This window comes from Pleurodeles waltl, chromosome 6 (genome assembly GCF_031143425.1).
Source record: "Pleurodeles waltl isolate 20211129_DDA chromosome 6, aPleWal1.hap1.20221129, whole genome shotgun sequence".
Classification (NCBI taxonomy): domain Eukaryota; kingdom Metazoa; phylum Chordata; class Amphibia; order Caudata; family Salamandridae; genus Pleurodeles; species Pleurodeles waltl.
This window is the reverse complement of record NC_090445.1, coordinates 983,837,075-983,850,675: the sequence shown is the minus strand read 5'-3', so window position 1 is coordinate 983,850,675 and position 13,601 is coordinate 983,837,075. Positions and strand designations below refer to the sequence as shown.

The following is a 13,601-nucleotide window of genomic DNA, read 5'->3' as shown; positions in this document are numbered from 1 at the left end:
CTCGATTCAACAAAAGGCATTCCAGAATCCTTCTGACACACTAGTTTCAGCTCTTTCCTGATGCTCATTTGGCAAAAAAATTGTTGTCTACGAATGTGAAATTATATTTGCTTGAACAATTCTAATTTTTTATCCCCTAGTTGTGCATTGCACGTTAAAGTTTCACTGATGACCAGTGTAGAGCTCAGAAAAATGAAACTGTTTCAGTAGTCCTGTTAGGCACAATACTAAGGGAAAGCTCTACTTAAGTAGCTTCCACATAGTCTAATTATCCTAATATTGGGGCATGATGTGTTGACTGGTTCAGAAGCAACATGGGGGTGTCTCACTATGTCTCACACTTGCAGATTAGGAAATTGTTATGACCATAGCTTGAACTAGATCGTGATGAGCTTTACACTGCAGTTACAAATAATCCAAATGTTGGTGGCACTGGAAACTGAGAGAAACTGGGAATAAATGACAAATAAAATCCAATCATACTCCCTATACGTTTTCTGCGCACAGTCATCACATTTGTCACAAAGCGAATTACATTTGAGCCAATTCTATTCCATTGTATGGAAATATTGGATAGGCACTCCCATACTTAAACTAGTGACCAATTACAGGAAAAGGAAACAGAAGTGTGTGCTAGTAGCATTGTGATGACACTCTAAGGCATGTCCACAGAGGGCACCCAGGGAATGAATACATACGTGAGCAGCCAGGTTTATATTATAGATACCTCCCTGGTCCTAAATGAGGCCTCCTCAACAGTTTTTTTTGCTCATATGCTGATATTGGCTCACTGAAGGTGTTCCACGGTTGCATCATGCAAAGCTCTGAAGACACTGTTCTATCATCCTTGACTCATTGTTGATTCAGTATACGTCCATGTGACACTTTTTAAATCTAGCTCTGTATATCACCTAACTTGTTGACATTAACTTTATGAGGTGTATACATTTCTATGGGGCAAGATGCAAAAAGGATTCTATCGAAAGACCGGAGTCTTTTGTTATACATGGTGCAAAATCCACCAACCCATCCTGACCAACAACCCTGTCCATTTGACTGAAAACCTCTACTTCTCCATTGGCTCTCAACACATCTGCAGCCAGGATACCATCACACAGAAGATAAACCGGAAAGTGAAGGAAAGAGAAAACTAGGCAACAGGTCTTCTCAGTTTGTGCACCCAGGATCTGGAATAACATCCGCATACCCACCAGGATTGCCTATACCATTCTTCAATTTTAAGAGAGAGCTGATAAGACCTCTCTTTAAAGAACATGGCATTGTGGCACAGTAAATATTCCACCTACATTCCCAGAAGTCAGCTTTCCCGGAAGCCAGTAATTCCAGTAATTAACCCATAGCTGGCGATGGCCTGTGCTAGACCCATGTCACTCAACAAAATCGAGGCGTAACCCACTAACATTCGATGATCTCCAGTCTCTCCCTCAATGCCACTACTACAGGAGCCCTATTCTCCTATGATACAGATACAATTTAGGCACTTCAGAATGTGCCACAGGATGGGGAAGTGGACATTTTACTCCCCCACACCCCCTCCACTCCACAACACACTGAAACTAGATTGTGCCTAGAAAGCAGCAGTACTTGACGTACGTCTTCCAACTACTGAGGCAAAAGAAAATTTGTTGCCGAAAATCTTACAGCCTGAGCCGACTATGTTGAAATTCTTTGTGCCATTGATCGAGACCCTAACAGACCACTTGAGGATTTCTTGGACGAAAAAGTGTTTGAGTCAGTTGCTGTGGTTAGAGGACATGGGCCCGCCCCAGACACCTGACCTTCTCACCCAGCATCAATCCTTGAAAAGATTAGAGGTCCAAGTATCCACAAGCAATATTAACCCAAATGCATTCCCTTCTGCGATTGCGTATATAGAATCGAAGCACATCGACTAGTTCGGCAAAAGACTATTTTTATCCTCTAGCTTGGTCCTTAAGGCCCTAAGTGCTCCGTCTCTTGAGCTGATATACACATGTCATCTGGAACATCAACAGTGGGATATTGTTGGCCATACTTGATAGGCTTAGAAACCACTTCGCTCAAACAATTCATGACAGACAAGATGCTAGGAAATTTGGTTTGAGGGCCGGTCTTGAGACAATGGAATGTGTGGGCCATGTCCTGGACACCATTGTTGTGGCCAGTTGCATTGCCCAGATGCAGGCTTTTGGGTTCTCCAGTGATGTTCCAGCATGCCTGTTTGGCACGTCTTTTGAGGGAGCGTGACTCAATTCTGGAGCTTTTTAAAGACAGCCTCGTTATGACCTGCTTTATATGCTTGCTTTCATTGGCTTGTCAGTTTCACCAACATTACAGAAACTTCAGGGACTACTTGTGGCATCAATCCTATTGGCAACTGCAGCCCTCTTAACCACCTCAGCAGCTGACTCAAAATTGTTATGGCCCCACAGGGCATAGCAGTAGCCGTGGTCATAGACATCAGTAAGGGCAGTAATCCCACTTCCTGCTCACCTGCGACAGCAGCTCTCAACCCTCTTTGATTTCCCTTTACAGAGCTAATGGGGGGGTAATCTTTTTATTTTTTTCTACACAGCTAGAAACCCAAAATGTCAGATCCATAGGTGCTGCAAACCATTAAAAAATATGCCTTGCCCGTTGATATCACCCCCTTCTATCCAACTCCTTCCTACTCCAGTTTTCAAGGGCTCATGCTGACATCCTTTTGCAGGAAGTGATATCCCTTTTGACCAAGGGGGCCATCCAAAAGGTCTCTCTCCTGCTACTTGCTGATGCTCAAGAAAGATGGCAGACCCAGGCCAATTCTGGATATTTAGCGCCTGGATTTATTCTTATGGAGGGACAAATTTGCTCGGGATGTAGTTCTCTCAGTCCTGAAGCAAGTGATTGTTTGGCATATTTGGACTTGCAGGACACATAATTTCATGGGCCCATCATGCAGTACCATAGCAGTTACTTTCGGTTTTTGGAGGGATTGCAACAGTTTCAATTTGCAATTCTATCTTTGTGCCTCACCTCTGCCCCGCTGGTATTTACAAAAGTAATATCAGTAGCCCTGGCCCATTTTTTTTTGTGCAAGTTGGAGATATGTGTATGTTTGTGCCTGAAAAACTGACTGCTGAAAGTGGACTTGTCGCATTTAGTTGCTGACCACCGACAAACAACAATCAGCTTTCTGTCATTCCTTTGGGTTTTCCATCAGCGAACTGAAGTCCCTTCTGATGCATTCAATGTCTTTCCATGCCCTAACAAGCCTAGAACATTCACAGTATAATTATGATGTTTCAGGCTCAGCCCTCGTTCTCACTAAGGTCTGTTCTGAAGCTAATTGGACTACTGTCGTCATTAGTTCTCGAGGTCCCTTGTGCTTGTAATCGCTTGCAGGACTTGGAGTGGAACTGCTGTTTCCAGTGGGTGCTACACTGGGGCTGTCTGACAGACAGGGCCTGCATCTGGAAGAAGACAGCTCAGGATCTCTGGAGGCGGCAGGTATACATGAGCTAATCTGGGTATTCCTATGCCACCCAGACCTCATCGTAGCTACTTATGCATCATCTTTTGGTTGGGCAGTCATCTGGGAGTGGTGGAGATCATTGATGGGTCATCACTGTAGGAAGAAAGCTCCACATCATTGTACTGGGCCTTCTTGCCATCTGGTTGTCTCTGAGAAGGGTTTCTTGTGTCTGTCAAAAGGAGGTCGGTGCAAGTGCTGACAGCCACCACTATCGCCAAGTGACACTGCAACAAGCAGGGCAAAGTAGGGGCTTTGATCTTGTTCCTGGAAGCACTGTGCATTTGGAGGGGCTGGACCAGCAAGTGATATCTCTAGTAGCCAGTAATTAAGTAGGATCGCTCAGCACCTGGATGGATGAGCCCTGCATATGTCAAATGGCAGACCACACATTGCATGGATGGCTCAGGATGGCTTTCCCAGGGAGGCGTACGCTGGCAGGATCTTTTTGCCACCGCGAGAATGTGCACTGTCAAGATTACTACATGCTGGAGTGTCCCCCAAGAGGATTGCTACAGATGCGTTCTACCTTCAGTGGAGCACAGGCCTTCAGTATGCCTTCCCACCGCTGCCATTTTTGCCTCAAGTTCTGAGATCTAGATAGACTGAGCCCAAGTTGGCCCAGATTGGGCCAGGCATGAGACTGCGAAATATAGTCTTGTTGAGCAAGAACATTTGCCCTCCAATACAGCTTTCTCTTTTTATATCCTCCTTTATCCCAAACAGAGCAGCAAATTGCATCAGAATCTCCACAGTTTACACCTCCATACTTGTAGATTGAGTTGCAACAATTGAGTAGTTTCAATTTACCAGGTAAAGTAGTGGATGATGTTTCTGCGGCTAAGAGCCCATTGACTAAATTAATGTATTTGGGACACACTAAAATATTTGTAGCCTGGTGTTGAGCCAGTCAATTTGATCCTCTGTGGGCCAAGTTATCTGACGTTTTGGTGTACTTCATTATGCCTCAGTGGTACTTAGCTTGGTCTTCATGTTTCTGTGCATGCAGTTTGAGACCCTGCACGGTTGCTTTCTACAGCTATTTACCATAAAGGATTTTTCTTTCTGCTATCACGTACACATGCCGTCATTTAGATGCAAGCTCTGTCAGTGCCGCCTCCGTACACCACTTTCTGTCTTAAAAAATTGGTGCTGAGAACCTGGACTTCTTTTCTTCCAAGGGTTGTTTCTCACTTCCATGTGGGTCAGTCCATCACGCTTCCTACAATTTCCTCTCTGCCAATCTCTCTAAAGAGGACAGGTTTCACTAGTTTGAAATGAGGTCTCTTAGTGTTTAGATTTGAGTTCATGAAATAATACTATGCCGATAGCCAGCTTTTCGTGGGCCTTGCTGGTATTAATAAAGTGAAGGCAGTGCAGAAACAGGAGCGTGTGTATTAAAATCTGCTGTGCCATGACCAAGAAGGAGCCCCTGAGAGCTTAAGGACTCATTCCGTCAGAGCCAAGGCTGCTTTGATGGCACTGGAGAGGAGTGTCTCAGTACTGGTTGTCTGCCGTGCTGCTACGCAGGCATCCATGCATACATTCACCAAGCATTATTACCTCGCCACTCAGGATTTCAGAGAGTGCTGATTTGCCCGCTCAGTTTAGCAGTACTTTTTGATGTGAGTCCACTCCTCAGAGTGAACTCTTATTTTTGTTAAAAAAAGGTCCCACATTAATTTCAGCAGTCCCCTCCGCTGATATATCATGATTGATTTGCGTCTGAGGGTGTGGAAAATTACAAAATAAAACTGATGACCCTATGCGGGGGGTTGTGCCTGTATGGGTCTGTGGGCTGTGACTGCAGGGGTAGTGCAAGGCTGTCGCAAAGTCTGACTGTGCCCCCCTGCAGGAGCATGAAAACAATTGCTGTTGAAAATCCGACCCTGTCATTCACCCAGGCTTATTCTTAAGGTGAATAATCTAAAAAGAGATGAATAGAAAGCAAATAACTTGTACTTTTATCTATTTTTGTGATGCCATTACGGAGAGATAGATATTTGCTCACAAAAGACGCAAATTAATTCTGCCAAGTCTTATTATTTTGTTAATCGTACAGAATTATGTGAGCCTAATATACTAACATGGTAATTCATAATTTAATAATGGAAATGTATAATAGACTCCAACGCCTAAGAATTATGGCATCAGGTCTGTTAATTTGCCTCCAGTGTTGCATTGAATTTTGACTTCCCTGGACGTTTCCGTTGTCACACCACCTTAGTTTAGTAGTGCATTGTAAAAATAAAGGGCCTTTTTTTGTGTGTTTTATTTTATTTTTTTGGTAAATGGTGAAACTAATGAAAAAAGAGGCGTTTGTGAACTTTTATGTACCGTCATTGAAAGAACAAAAGAGCTTTAGTCCAAACCAATAAATCGGTCTGCATGAGGTCAACTTAATGGGCTTAAGTCGTGAAATCAGGCTTGATCCCTATAATTGATTTGGTTGACGTTCAATAGAGAACTACCTTATCTGGCATTTGTGTTGGGATAATTTGTTGTTCTTTGCCCAGTATGCACTAGTATGCTACCTTCCAGTCTGTTTGAGAAATCGTGTCCAGACTGTACTTTGGCACTTAAGCTGTGCTGTGTCAAAGTGCAAGAGGGAAACATTTGCTTTTGTAGCAGTGCAATGTTGTGTGCTCTTCAAACTTACGTTTGTTCATTAATTTAACCCGTATTTCTTTTCAGATAGCTGACCTCCAACTCCATAAACTGGATGAACTCGACTGCTTGATCCAGGGCCTGTTGTATGTGGACTCAGTGGGCTTCAATGGCTCTTCTGAGTGCTATTATTTTGAAAATGCAACCGATCCTGAACTCTGTCAGAAAAAGCCCTACTGCCTTGACAATCCGTACCCTATGTTGCTGGTTAACATAGGCTCTGGGGTCAGCATCCTGGCCGTTTATTCTAAGGACAGCTACAAACGCGTTACAGGGACCAGGTAATTACCTCCACTTCTTGAATTGCTTGTCACAAAAATACCTTTACGCTGTTCATGACATTGCCTGGGACATACACAAGTGTAGAACAGAGTTTGATGTAGAAACTGTATTGGCATTCCATCATTTTTTTTTTTTTTTTTTTTTTTTTTTAGAATAATGCTTAATTTCTCCTCCTGCTGCACTTATTTCTTGTTCCTAAACCTGCTATAATTAACACTCGAATTAGCTGCAACCTGCTTGCTATGGATGCAGCACCACCGTTCAGTAAATTCAGGTTTGATGTGTTTCTGCGTTTGTCCTCTTCAACTGTGTGGAATGGATATCCAGAGTTTCTGGTCTACTCGGTCAAGCAATATTATATGGCATCATTAATTAATAAGCAGCAGTACTTTTTGGTCTCCACAGCGAGCCTATCAATTTTGTGTATCATTTATGTGGATTTTTACATGATTTTTAAATAGAGCACCTGTCCCAGTTTTGAATGTCATCCCTCCGCCATCCCCCCCCCCCCAAAAAAAAAACATGTGAAAGTTCTCTTTAAAAATTTTTTTTTGAGCAAGTATTACATTTTTCAGACCCTACCAGGGGTGTCCTTGTCAATATCTATGGGGCTAACTCCAGCCACCATCCCATTCTTATCCAAACCCCCATCTTATTCTTTCATTGTAGTCTGTTTGCTACCACTTCATTCCTTTCAGGAGTAACTTATACCACATTATCATGCTCGATCAATTATGTTTTATGACCATTTTACCATACTTTTTTCCTTACTATGAAAAGTAGAAAGGAACAACTTTGAACCATTTTATGTTTTTTGTTCCTTTCTTTATTCGATTATTTAACCAATGTGTGCCAAATGCTTTTAATTTGTGTAATTTATCTCTCTTTATTTCTGCTGGAAGGCTTGAAAATGCAGGTTCATTTTTTTTTTTCTTTAGATCACCTTGGAAAACTCCGATTGTAATTTTGATTACATCAGATGTGCACTCAAACCAATATGCTGTTCAACAAGGATTCCACTTTGTAACTAATTGCTGAACATAATTTAAGCAAAAACCTTAATGAAACTATTAATGAGATTCTAAATTAGGCATCTGGCAGGCTGTAAAAATCTTAGTGACCTGGCTCGTTCTACTAGCGACTCTTAGCGTGATGGGCCGGCACTTTCAAAAAGCCGTCTTGCCTATTTGGAGGCAGAGGTTCTTCTAAAATTATTGTGGAAGCCCTCTTCAATCACCTGGTTCTTTCTGTCATTTCTCACAAATAAAGTGGCAACTTGCCACCAATGAATTCAGGAGTCTCTCTGAGTTACTACTTTTTGGGTTGTTGATATATATTCTTTTTAGTTGCTCAGTTGAGAACAAAAAAAAAACAGAGGGCACATTGTAAATCCTGGCTGTAACAGAAGATCACAGATGTGAAAAGTAGTATGATCTAGAATCTTTAGCCATGTCTTCTCGTAGCAGAGATCTACCAAAGTTCTGGATCTTTCAGCTTTCTCCCAGCCTAGATAGCACAACATTAGTACCAGTGATGCTAACTTCAGCCATACCATGATAAACATCACCGAGTGGATGAGATCCAACTACTTGAAACTGTTTGAAACTGAACCAGACATGACAGAAGTGATCATTTACAGAAACAACACCTCCACCTGGGATGACACCTGGTGGCCCACTACTCTCGAACCTGTCAGACAACACCTGCAACCTCTGCATCATCATCAATCTCCCTTCAAGCAACAGATAAACACAGTTGCCGCCTCCTGCTTCCTCCTCCTCTGGATGCTACAAAAGATTTTCAGATGGATTCCAATGGAGGCCAGAAAAACGGTAACCCAAGGCCTCATTACCAGCAGGCTAGACTACGAAAATGCACTCAACGCTGGAGTCACCACCCAACTCCTCAGTCACCTCAGAACTATACAGAATTCTGCAGCCAGACTCATCCTAGACCTCCACAAACTGACCAGTATCTCCCCTAACCTCAGAAGCCTCTACTGGTGGCACGTGCATAAGAGATGTAGGGGCCAGATGTACATAGCCTTTTTCTTGTCACAAACAGGCCGATTTGCAAAATCGGTCCGTTTGCAACAAGAAAAAAGCACAGACCCAATTTTGCAATTCGGTAATCTATTTACCGAATTGCAAAAAGGGTTTGCAAGACACAATCAGGAAGGGGCCATACCCTTCATAATTGTGAGTTGCAGTGTAATGTATGATTGTTTTGTGACCGTGAATGCGGTCACAAAACAATCGCAGTTAGCACCAATTTTGAAATTGGTGCTAACCCATTAGCAAACAGTAAGGGTTCCCCACGGGACCCTTTCCCCTTTGAGAAAATATATTTTTATATCCATTCACAGAGCAGGCAGTAATCCCATGGACCACTGCCTGCTCTGAAAAAATAAAAAGTAAACTTTTCATATTTTTTAATTGCATCCCGGTTTCCTTAAGGAAAACGGGCTGCATTTAAATAAATAAAAATGCACTCAACGCTGGAGTCACCACCCGACTCCTCAGTCACCTCAGAACTATACAGAATTCCGCAGCCAGACTCATCCTAGACCTCCACAAACTGACCAGTATCTCCCCTAACCTCAGAAGCCTCTACTGGTGGCACGTGCATAAGAGATGTAGGGGCCAGGTGTACATAGCCTTTTTCTTGTCGCAAACAGGCCGATTTGCAAAATCGGTCCGTTTGCAACAAGAAAAAAGCACAGACCCAATTTTGCAATTCGGTAATCTATTTACCGAATTGCAAAAAGGGTTTGCAAGACACAATCAGGAAGGGGCCATACCCTTCATAATTGTGAGTTGCAGTGTAATGTATGATTGTTTTGTGACCGTGAATGCGGTCACAAAACAATCGCAGTTAGCACAAATTTGAAATTGGTGCTAACCCATTAGCAAACGGTAAGGGTTCCCCACGGGACCCTTTCCCCTTTGAGAAAATATATTTTTATATCCATTCACAGAGCAGGCAGTAATCCCATGGACCACTGCCTGCTCTTAAAAAATGAAAAGTAAACTTTTCATATTTTTTAATTGCATCCCGGTTTCCTTAAGAAAAACGGGCTGCATTTAAATAAATAAAAAAAACACTGCTTTATTTAAAAGCAGTCACGGACATGGTGGTCTGCTGTTCCCAGCAGGCCGCCATCCCTGTGAGTGGGGCAATGACACTGTTGTACATCAGGTTTTGCGACTTGCAAATCGCGAGTCACTAAGATTAGCAATTTGCGTACATGTGGCCCCAAAATTCAAGGTTCTGACCCTCGCTTACAAAGCCCTCCACAATATTGGACCCAAACACATTACCCACCATATGCCCTTCCACCAACTCACCAGAGAGCTTTGATCAACCTTCCTCGCACACGTCCCACACTTCCGCCGAAGCAGCTGTGGAGGCCATTCCTTCTCCTACCTCGCTGCCAAGGCCTGGAACAACCTCCCCCACCACCTGAGAACCGCACACATTCTCCACAACTTCAGGAAGAAGCTCAAGACCTAGCTGTTTGACAGGAGGCCATCAGTACTCAGTGTCAGCCCCCAGCGCCTACATACCCTCCCACCTCCCCCCTCCCAAACTCCTCCCCCCATCCCCCAGGTTTAGTTTGCTGGAACCATGTTCTGCAGTTACATTATTCACCATCTTTTCCCTGTCTTTTCTGTGTATAGAAACCTTTTATTTTCTTATTTTCTAATGGTTTCCTGCAGCAGGACCTGGGGTGGCGTTTGTTGGTTGGTTTTGTCAAGACCAGTAAATGAGAGAGCTTTGACTTGATTATTCTGATGTTCATTAAGTCCAAATTGGAAGTGATTCACAGAATACTGAAGAATTATGAACAACTTGTTGAAGATTCAAGAGTCAACCGATTGATGATGGTGAAATATCCAGAGTAGTTTCTGCAGTCTAAATGTTTTTGAACTTGTCTGTTGCTGATCATCATTTGCACTCTTTCATGTTCCTTTCTCACCTTAATACTGGATGCATTGGTGGTTCTCCTGTATCATGTCTTTACAGACTCCTGCGCCATTTCTCTGGCTACATGCTATTCCAGCAGTGATCTAAAAGTGAGTGGAAGTGTTGGATACTCGTTTTATTCCTGTTTGAATGAATGTCTACTCAAAGCCACTTTTAAGTTACAGCCAGACATGAACTTATAGTCACACAGAGTTTTGTGAACTGAAGAAGCTCACACAGCATGCATAGGTTTATTTAGACATTGCATGAAAGAGTGGCATTGGCATACATTTGAGAGGCCTCTCACCTCTGTTCTTGCCTCTCCTTTGTTGGGCAAGAGCATGCCCTTTATATCCTTTGTGATGAGAAAGATTACTTTGCTGCATGGTTCGACAAGCCGTCATGAATAAACTGACATGATAGCCATTAAACCTGCTGCCTGTCCTTTTCAAAGTGCAATGTCATCTTTTAAGGAAATATTTATAGCCTCAAATTGGTTTCACAACTTTGCCAGTTCCTGGACAAAACAAGGTCCACCCTTGGTCCACTTTTGGCCAGAGAATGAAGCATCCTAATTCTATAACAAATTCCTTTCCCTCTGGGTTTTACAATGATTAAAATGGGTTTTATAATGATTAAAAAGTGACTCCTCATTGAGGGATCCTGAAGCATTGGAAGGATTTCAATCCTTATTTCTGTCTTGAAGGTTGTTAGACATGGTATCTTTTGAGTGGTCCCCTCTAATTTTTTGCATTGTGACCTCCTGTTTGCTGACTTGGTTTTTGCTGGTTTTAGGACTCTGGGCACTTTATTTACCACTGCTGACCATTGCTAAAGTGCATGTGCTCTTTCCCTAAAACATGATAGGACTGACTTATCTATAGTTGGCATATTTAATTTACTTATAAGCCCCCCCAACCCCAGTAAAGTGCACTATGTGTGCCCAGGGCCTGTAAATGAAATGCTACCGGTGGGCCTGCAGCACAGATAGTGCCACCCACTTCATAGCCCTTGAAATGGGACTCGGGCCTACCAAAGCAGAGCCTGTGTGCAGTTTTAAATTGCCATGTTGACCTGGTAAGTTAAACCTGTGACCAGGGTCCAACCTTCCTTTTTAATACATATGCCACCTCTAAGGTAGACCCTAGACAGCCCCAAGGGCAGGGTGCAGTGAGGTTAAAAAGTTGGAGATGTGCTTGTAAGCTTTATGGGAGTCATGATGACCCCGGCGGTCGGTGTTATAGTGGCGGTAGTACCGCCAACAGGTTGGCGGTACATACAGCCATATTATGACATTGGCGGTTTGGCAAAAGCTGAACCGCCAATGTACCACACCAACCGCCACGGCGGTAAAGACCGCTGGGCTGGAGACTACAGTCTCCAGCCCGGCAGCCGTCACTAGGCCGCCCACGGAATATGACCCTGTCCACTGCCATGGTTTTCGTGGCTTTCTTACCGCCACGAAACCCCTGGCGGTAGGCACTATCAGTGCCAGGGAATTCCTTACTTGGCACTGATAGGGGTCTCCCTCACCCACCTCCTCCGTAGAGTCCTCCCCGCCAGCAGAACACCGCCAGGCCGTATCATGGATCATGATACAGTCTGCGGCGGTCTACTTACCGCCGTCTGCCGCCATGACCGTAGCCAGAATTCCACCAGCCTTCTGATGGAATTCCGGCTACGTTCATAATATGGCAGTCGGCTGGTAGCCATGGTCTTATGGCAGTCGTCACCATGATGGTAGGGGGCATTTACCACCTATGTCATAATGAGGGCCTATATGTCCAAGTAGTGAAAACCCTTAAATTTGTTTTTCACTACTGCAAGGTCTATCTCCCGTAGGTTAACACTGGGATTGCCTTATTACATTTTATAAGTGAAAATGCCAATTGGGAACAGATGGGACCCCTCAAGTTTGGTGTCTCTGGAACCACAATTTAAAATCACAACTTATGTTGAAGTCGGATTTTTAAATTGTATTTCTGAAAAGGCCACTTTTACAAAGTTGGGATTTTCTCACTTAAAAATCATCTAGTACCTTCTGCCTGTCTACACGTCTGGGTGGGTGACAGCTGGGCCCTTGTGCATTCCTTCCAGACAGCCACACATCATAGGTGTGACTGAGTGGCCTTCTCCATGTTGATGGCCCATCCTGGGCAGGATGGATGGGAGGAGCTGACACTTAAACCTGAAAGGGCTGGATCTTAAGCCCTCACAAAGGGCTGCACAACACCCTGTACTGTGTCTGGAGGAAGGGCAGGGACCTTGTTTACTTCAGAGGCATCTCTTTGATGTCTCCCCCACTTCAAAGGCCCCACTGGGTATAAGGAAATGAACTATCGAGGGTCCCTGGTATGATCAGTAGCCCATCCAGGGAAATATACTTGAGTACAAGAAAGGGAAAAATGAGCTACACTAAATATTCAGCAAAATCCAAATAATATACAGGACAAAAAAAAAGAGCAATACAATAATTTCAAAGATAATATTTTTAAAGTGTGGATGTACATAAAAACAAACAAGAATATCTTCACAATTATGCATCATTGGGAAGGATCACAGAATTGGTAGAACCTATGATATATTGTATTGAAGCATTAAAGGAACTGCCCTGATGAAGGCGGCCTCCTAAATGAGACGATCTCCGCCGAAACGCGCGTAGGCTTGGTTCCTACTTTTGTTTGTGTGGACGACCCATGAATGTGTTTTGGTTACTACTGGACAAGATTAAATGACAATTGTCATCAAAATAATAGGTTTATATCAGTTTGGGATGTATTACGGCTGTAGCAGAACAAGAACTATTTATTTTAACTGTATTTAATTGTATTTAAATGTATTTGTGAGGTTTAAAGCTTTATGTTTAACTGTTGGGATATCACAATTATATTGTCTTGTCTTGTGTGACACTGTGTCCTTGTGAGTTAATGTTGTTATATGTTTTTATATTTGCAGATTATTTGTATTTTTTGTATTGAACTGTTTTTCATTTTTGTAGATATGATTCAAGTCTAGTTATGTTCACTTCCCTGTATAATATGTGTATATTTCCAAAGTGAAGATATTCTTGTTTGTTTTTATGTACATACACACTTTATAAATATTATCTTTGAAATTATTGTATTGCTCTTTTTTTGTCCTGTATATTATTTGGATTTTGCTGAATATTTAGTGT

The 13,601-nt window shown here is 42.9% G+C and overlaps 1 protein-coding gene across 3 annotated transcripts in view; it reads left to right on the top strand.

Annotated features, from left to right (window-relative positions):
* Positions 1 to 13,601, top strand: part of PANK1 (pantothenate kinase 1) — a 159,568-nt gene that overhangs the window by 88,886 nt on the left and 57,081 nt on the right. For all 3 annotated transcript variants that reach the window (XM_069239862.1, XM_069239863.1, XM_069239864.1), the window contains one exon: positions 6,206 to 6,459. In XM_069239862.1, the coding sequence (XP_069095963.1) occupies positions 6,206 to 6,459 (254 nt within the window). The remainder of the gene's footprint in view (positions 1 to 6,205; positions 6,460 to 13,601) is intronic.